Source organism: Phalaenopsis equestris, unplaced genomic scaffold (genome assembly GCF_001263595.1).
Source record: "Phalaenopsis equestris unplaced genomic scaffold, ASM126359v1 Scaffold000002, whole genome shotgun sequence".
Taxonomy (NCBI): domain Eukaryota; kingdom Viridiplantae; phylum Streptophyta; class Magnoliopsida; order Asparagales; family Orchidaceae; genus Phalaenopsis; species Phalaenopsis equestris.
In genome coordinates, this window is record NW_018164444.1 from 11667307 (window position 1) to 11675835 (window position 8529).

Sequence of the window (8529 nt, forward strand, 5' to 3'; positions counted from 1 at the left end):
AATGAGTGGTCGGTCATACATTGAGTAATTAGTGATTAGTGAATAATATAGTCAATAAAAACATATATTTAATGGCAAATTTACCCGAAACAAAGGTGACAACATCGAAATTGTTAGATTAGGAACACGCTAAGAGAAAAAATTGACAATCATTTTTTAGATAATTATAAAAACTAACAAATTTTTGTGGCAATTGCAAAAATAGCACTTTGAGATTATTATTTAGATATCCAGCATTCCTACATCGATAACCACTCACCGGTATCTCAACAGGTAAGTTTATCTGAAAAAAAGAGCAGGATATGGTTCCTTTCTGCTTGTAGCGATAAGAACCCTACTTTTACGGACCAAAATCAGGTTTCCTCAAGGTACGATCCTCATCCAGAACCCTCACTTCTTCCTCTTCTCCGTTTCTCCTGCAATTATTCATCACGCCATGTCTCGCGCGCATCTCTACCTCCCAAAGATTTCAACTTTCTCCATTCAACTTCTATATGCGTAGAATTCCTCTTATTTTCATTAATTCGTGACATCGCCTGTAAATCCGAAGTTCCTTTCTGAAAAGGCCCGAACTTCGAGCGATGAATCGTCTTTGCAATTTTCTTCCCCGACATAATTTAAATTACTATTAGTTTGATTTCTAGAGGGGTTTGTCTGGAGGTGTATTATCGTAATATATGTGATGTGAAACAGGCCACCAAGGACTTTCTTTGTTCTCTTCGTGCTGTTTGCTGGAGATGGTCGGAATTAAGGCGATCTTCTGGGCGTTTGCCCTTCTAGCTCCTCAACTGCACAATGTCTATTCATCGTCTGCCACCGTTCCGGCTTTTCTGTGGTCGCGTTTCAATCATGGGTATCTTTTTGACCTAGTCCTTTTAATTGCATTCCAAATTGCCTTGAGAGTACCATGCAATAAGATGATATCATACAAATTTTGTTAAATTTTATAAAGCTGTAATTATGCCAACAATTGTGTATAGATCGCGGTGTTGGGAAGTTAAAAAAATTCATTAACGCTTAGCAGAAATGAAATGCTAAAATAATTGTATGATAAATTAGGAATGATAAGCTAACAGTTGATTATATTGTATGGATGATCGGAGTCAATCTATTAGATATAAAGTAATTTAAAGTAGGCTTTAGATGGTTTGGAAATGTAGATGAAGCATAGGAAATGCACCTATTAGAAAAGTAGGCAAATTAGTATCACATAATTATGAAGGAGAAATGTTTTTCCCAACATATCATAAATGGAAGCAACACAAATGATTTGTGAAGAATATATTAACAACTCAAGCAACATGAAATAATAATGAATGAAAATCGTGGATTCGTAAAGTTGACTCCACATAATTGGGGTAAGGTTAATTATAATGATGATTTTTTGGGGATGCATTAGGGTGTCTAGAAATAGCATATGAAATTCCATTTTCACTATATAATTAATACCAATAGACCTTGTGTAGGGACATGATATGGTATGTAAAACAATCACATTGTCATATTCTTTGAAAGGCTTTTTTGAATTATTTTAAATTGTGATATTGTATGTCCAATGATGGCAAGTCAACTTGTAACCTCAGCTATGATAATCATGCAAGCAAATAGGGCATTTTTCTAAATAACATATAGGTTATATATCTTTATGGGTTATATATCTTCGCTGTTGTTGCTCTTGAAGGAACAATATCTACTAGCATTTTTGGGTCAGTAATCCATCAAGCAGTTGTTATTGATTGCACTAGGAAATCCCATACTTCATAGTCAACTTTTAATTAGTTTATTTTTCATTTTTCATTTATCATTGCCTAGCTCAACAGTTCGTATTATATACATTACTATGATAAACCTCAATGGTTTTTCCTAAATAGTTTTTGTCTGCTTTATGGACTATTTTTCTCTATTCATTCTTGCAAAACGCTTCATCATATATTATATTTTGCACTGATCTCTTGACACAAATTCTAACCATGCAACCTTTGAGAAGTAAAATGAGAACTATATATCAAACCCAAAGAATGGTTTGGACATGAGAAGTATGTAAACTTTTTATCAACCAAAATATGCATCTTCCACAAAAATTACTCATTTATGTTAAACTTTCTAAAAGGTTGATTTTTTTATCAATTTATCTTCAAAATATGCTATATCACTGTTTTTCTAATCTATTTTTTTTTTCCTGGTATCCTTGTTATCAGACAAATATCTTAACATCTATGAAAGGAAGTAAAATGATAAAACAATTTTCTTTTTTCAGACTATAATAAAATGAATCCATGATGTTAATTGGATTGTTGAGATTCTTTTCCCCTCTTATTATGGCCCACAATTTTATTAGCCAATGAGTATGGTGACATTGATTACCACATAAAAGTGAATATTCCTCTCTCTGGTAGGCAATTTAGCTTTGCAACTATCTTCATTTCATTTTTGTCAATTGGTAGGATGAATGTGATACTCAACATAAATGACTATTTTCTATTATGTTATCTTCAAATTGTGCTAGTTCCAATTTCCACCATCTCTCTAATTTAATCATTATATTGTTCACTGCTTTACCGCTTTACCTCACACTCCATTTTAACAATCATTCTCACTCATACTTAATTTGATTATTTATGACTTCTTTATTACCCAACACTTAGATCATCAAGCATAGCTATTTTAGTTGTAGTTAAATCTAACATTGTCTTCATAATATTATCTTTTTGCTTGTCACTTTTGAAACGGTCACATTAGCTTTATCTATAGAGTTAAATCCTAATTGATATACTTATTTTTTTGTATTGTTAACATTTATCATACCTAAATATCTTCTTCCACTAAATTTGACTGGTTATTATCAAATTCACGCCTACTACAGTTACATATCATGTGTTATCTCTGTTCTACTAATGATAAGCTATCTTCATTTATAAGCTTTTATATTCTTTCAACTTTTCACTTACTCTACATTTAGGGTGGTGACTTTAGGATGAGAAATATTGGGGTCTGAAGCTTAACTTTAACCCAATAAATTAATATATAGACGCTCATCTACCCAAAGGGTTGTTAATTGTTAAGAGCTACTCCACATTTTTAGGAGCTCAAGTCTTTTCTACTTTAGATGTAGCGCTTTTTTTCACACGAATGGATCTAAAATATTAGAAGAGAGTTTGACCAATCCTTCTTAATTGGAAACATTTCACACAATAAAATGAGACAATTGGAGTCTTTGACTCTTGGTAGTAGAAAAATACTTGACCACCCTTATGCTAAAAATGTTTAATTTTTTAATAATTTGAGGGTTTTTGATAAAGGCTTCGTGTTTTATTGTGATTAAATCAGTAAATGAGAAACTGATATAAGTCTGGACTATAATTGTTATTTAAAATTGGCCAAGAATCAAGGAGAAAAAGCATTTGATGGGATGAGACACTGTCATGAAATGTATTTCTAATATATCCAGTGAATTGCAAATTCAAAATTTAACTGGCTATTGTCTGTAATTTGCTTTCACCTTGTTTAATTAATATCATTGCAATATTGTGACTTGTGGAGTGATTGATGGAATAATTATAATCAAACTCGACCTGGGAAAGGACTAAGTCCCACTGTTTGATATTTTTGCCCACAAAGCACCAGTGTAGGTCATGAAATGTATTTCTAATATATCCAGTGAATTGCAAATTCAAAATTTAACTGGCTATTGTCTGTAATTTGCTTTCACCTTGTTTAATTAATATCATTGCAATATTGTGACTTGTGGAGTGATTGATGGAATAATTATAATCAAACTCGACCTGGGAAAGGACTAAGTCCCACTGTTTGATATTTTTGCCCACAAAGCACCAGTGTAGATCATATAAACTGCAATTCATCACATTTGTTTGCCTATCTATTTGGATGTGTGTTGTTGAACAGCGCCAACAACTTTTTAGTTCAGCATTCATATGAAAATTTAATTAATATATATTATTATTTTACTAGGCTCAAAATGTGAGAATTGGTTTTTTAACTTTCTTTTTACACATGGATAAGTCATTGGACTTTATAATAATCAAAAGAATTTGGAAGAGAGAATTAGAGAGGAAGCCTTAAATTAGATTGATGTGGTAAAGAACTAGGCTAGATTGGCATTGGTTATTTCCAATTTGTGTCCAACATAGGAAATTGGATTTAGGATTTATTTCAAATATTTCATTTCAATTAGAATTTTCTTGTTTTATTTTGAGTAAAACAAGGATTAATTATTCCTTTGGGTAATATTTGTTTTGAACTTTGAATTATTTAGGATTCGATTTAAATTTATTTTGATTTGATTGCATCTTATAAACACTATTATAAATAGGATATTTATGGCTTGTAATTGATACAATTGAAGAATCCTAAGATTGAACTTTGTATTTTATCCTTCCTCCTCTTGCCATTTCTTGGGTCTTCCTCTCTTTATACTTGGTTCCCCTTCTTGCCATTTTGATCTGTGTCATTTAATATTAAAATCATACTATGATTCCCTTCCTTCTTACCACTCTACCTGTGAATTTTCGAAGTTCTCAATGTTCACTATGGTATCACTGTTATTATTTTTTTTGGTTTATTTCATAAATTTCATCAACATTCTTATAAGTTTATTTTGGATGTGACTTAGCTTTGGCTAAGGATGATTGGAAATATAGCTGAAAATTTCTACACTTTGAGGAATTGTTCGACAATTATTATATTAAGCCGATATATTGGATTCCATTAATATCAATTCAAAAAATTAAGAAAATTGTGTCACCATCACAAGTCCTCCAGAAATATGATCTTTTTTTGAGTTTACTCATCTATGAATTGTATTATTATTATTATTATGATAATTTGATGCTTTACATATGAACTTGATGGTGATTATGAGCAATCATTTGTGGTTGAATCTCGTTATACACCTTAGGTTGTGATTGAGACTATTATTGAGCTGAAATTAGAGACTATGTTCGAGCTTGATGATTCTGTATTTTATGTTGTTTTTGTGACTTTATTTTAATTGAGATTAGGTTTGATTATCCTGTTGAATAATATTTGATTTGAACTTTGAATCATTTAGAATTAGATATGATTAGATTTGAATTCGATTTGATTTGCTTTGTTATTCTTTTTTAAACCCTACTTTTATAATTAGGTTTGCTTGACTAAATCAAATAAATTAATAAATAAATTTAGTTTGATGTTTTTTTATCCTCTTTTCTCTCTCGGGTCTCTCTCTCATAATACTTGGTTCCCTTCTTGTTACCCACGTTTGCATGATGCACTCATTTTTTTGCATGCAGAAAACTATATATGCTTCTCCTTAGAATATACAAATGAAGTGTCTAATTGTTGACCTCATTTTTGGATGTCTTTATTTCTCTCCTCAGAACCTAGGGTTTAGCCTTAGGTTTTCTTTGTTTGACCCTCTTAGAGGACTAGTACCAGACTCACACCATTTGGAAAATTCGAGCCAACTCGTCACTCCTTCGAGTCTCGCATGGGCGGTCCCGAATCTTCGGCCTTTCACTGAGTTGATTATGATCGACACATGAAACTCAAGTTGTGTTTCTACATTAATAGGAGCAGCCCCTAGGAGACCTTTTGTGACTCGAGCACTCGCAAACGCCGCATTTTGCACACGCATCGCACCCCGTACGATTTTGATTTAAATTGACTCGCCTGTCTGCGAACTCGTCCAGACGACCCCAGATGACTAAACAGACCAAATGGATGCGTCCGAGACGTCAACTTTAGCTAGGAAAGACACTCGTATTATTATGGTTTTCCGCGCAAGCGATTAGCACGAATTTCAATGCATATTTTTTTTAGCGATGCGCCGACCCGGACTCAACCCAGGTTCGACTCGGGTTCGATTTAGTAGCGATGCACTGACTCGGACTCAACCCAGGTTCGACTCGGGTTCGATTTAGGCTGAACTCGGGCTGAGGCTGAACTCAGGCTGAAAAATGGCTAGGCACCGACTCACCTGAATTTGAAATTCAAATTTCAAAATTCAAACAAATTATTTGAATTTGTCTTAATTAAAAATATTCAGGTGTTAATGCTTTCCAATTGAACCTCCCTGCATATGGAAATCATTTATTTCCCCGCCAATTGCTTTGAGAGTAACGACTCCTGATTAATTAACCCCGCTCCAATTCTAAAAGGAAGGCTCGCCTTCTTCCTCCGCAGTCTCCTCGATTCGCCTCTCTCGAGCTTCTCTCTTCCGCTCAGCTCTCCCGCTCTTGTTACGCCTCACCTGCGCCTCCTTTGCGAACATGAACCCTCGCCTTCCTCATCTAACTCGACTGAAGACCAAACCCCATCTTCTCACCTTCATCTCACGCCTGCCTTCTTCCTTCCTGGTTCGCTCAATTCGGCTCCGATACTAATCTCCCGCTCCTGCAATTCAACTCTCCTTCCTCTGCGAACAAAAACCCTCGCTTGACTCCTTGTTGCGCCGAAGGTCCCCGCTCGACGCCTGCTCCTTTCGATCCTACTCCTCCTCTGCGACCCGATCGCACCTCCCGATCGAAGCTCCTGCTCGCTTCTCCTCTCTGCGACGTAGACTCGTGCTCGACCGAACTCCCTCCTTTCTCAGCGCCGAATCCCTCACCTCACTTTGTTCTTCTCGACAGAAGCCTCGCCTTCCCTCCTCTCCTTCACCGAAGCCTCCCGGTTCCCCTTTTCTTCACTCCTCAAATCAAGAGATCATCATCTTCCCAAGTAAGATTCCTTATTCGAATTTCTTCTCGTTCAGAAGCTTTGAGCGGACTATGGAAATTATTTTTTTATCATTGCTAACTAAATGATGATATGAAACTAGTGTGCCCCGGGAGCTCATTTGTTGGTAGCTTCCTTTTGCACTGTTATGAGGTTGAGTTTGTTGGTGAAGATAAAATGATTTAAGTAATTGTTTGTGGTCTGCAAAGAACATGTTGCATGATAATACTTATTTTTGTAGTGTGCCTTTTATCCACTGTCCAACTTTTGCATCTACCATTAATCGCTAAACTTTCAGTAATTAATAGGATAAGAGTTTTCAAAATACAAATGACGTAAAGATTTGCTTATGACAGTTTTCTTATAGATTTGTTATTCAAACATTTGTTATATATTCATTTGGCCATAATCTGTTGATGTGTTTTGGAAACTCATGTACCAAGGTTTAGGGTCATAGCTATAATTCATTTCTTTTATCCCGCCTGGAGCAAGTTAAACTTCACTTGCTATGTTTATTGGAGAGAGTCTTGCTCTTAAGTATTTCATATGCTGCCCTAGTTGCACTTTTACATAGTTTTGGTGAGGGATTTGGGGGCATTATTTATTTAGCATTCTTGGATGATTTTCATGGCTTATTTGGTTGCAGTTTTGGAGCTTTCAAAAGTATGATTTTGGGACTGTTTTACGGTTGTTTTGAGCGTAGCTTTGGGACTGTTGGGTGGCATGTTTGACCATGGTTTTGGGGCTGCATAGGGTGTTTTAGAGCTCTCAAGTACGCTGATTTTGGACGAGCCATAAGAGTTGATTTTGAGCACTATGGATCATTGTTTTGATGAATTTTTCCTTCATAGATCCCGCTGTTGGACAGCCCATGGGAAGCCTTAAAGCTTGTCGGCACCTTCACGATCTTAGCTCAATACATAAACTATTTGGAGAAGTATGTAAGGGCTGCACTTTCCACTGATTTTGGAGCCTTCAAGTGCGCCTGTCTTGGATCGTAGGCAGCTATAGAACCACTACCCAAGGCTCCAAAGCCACTGCCTGGTGTCGTAGAAGCGCTATAGGTTGTCCTAAGCTCCAAAGACCTACATAAAGCCACTGTTTGGAGTATAGGAGTGTTGTAGGCTGCTGTCCAAGGTTCCAAAGCCATTGTTTGGAGTATAGGGGCGCTGTAAGGTGCTGCCCAAGGCTGCAAAGCCGCTGCCTGGTGTCGTAGAAGCGCTGTAGGCTGCTGTCCAAAGCTCCAAAGCCACTGTTTGAAGTATGGAAGTGCTATAGGCTGCTATCTAAGGCTCCAAAGCCACTGCTTGGAGTACAGGGGCATTGTAGGGTGTTGTCCAAAGCTCCAAAGCCATTGTTTGGGTTTGTAGGAAGCCATCTAGGTGCTGTCCACCACTGTTTGGGTGCTTAGGAAGCCGCATGGGTACTGTCCACCACTATTTGGGTTCGTAGGAAGCCACCTAGGAGCTGTTCACCATTGTTTGAGTTCGTAGGAAGGCACCTAGGTGCTGTCCACCGCTGTTTGGGTTCGTAGGAAGCCATCTAGGTGCTGCCCACAGCTGTTTGGGTTCGTAGGAAGTTGTTTGGGTTCGTAGGAGGCTATCTAGGTGTTGTCCGCTACTGTTTGGGTTCATAGGAAGCCATCTAGGTGCTGTCTACTAGCGTTTGGGTTCGTAGGAAGCCACATAGGCGATGTCTACCACTGTTTGGGTTCGTAGGAAGCCGCATAGGGGCTGCCCATTGCTGTTTGGGTTCATAGGAACTCATACATGTGCTATTCGAAATTCCTAACGTGCTATTCGAAATTCCTAACTG

General features: G+C 36.7%; 1 protein-coding gene across 2 annotated transcripts in view; it reads left to right on the plus strand.

The window, feature by feature from the left end:
* The first annotated feature begins 237 nt into the window (after positions 1-237).
* LOC110026092 overlaps positions 238-8529 on the plus strand; it is a 19833-nt gene continuing 11541 nt past the window's right edge. The window contains exons 1-2 of one of the 2 annotated variants that reach the window (XM_020726887.1): positions 238-368; positions 694-853. In XM_020726887.1, coding sequence (XP_020582546.1) covers positions 738-853 — 116 coding nt within the window. In that variant the 5' untranslated portion in view covers positions 238-368; positions 694-737. The other variant, XM_020726896.1, reaches the window with a different exon arrangement.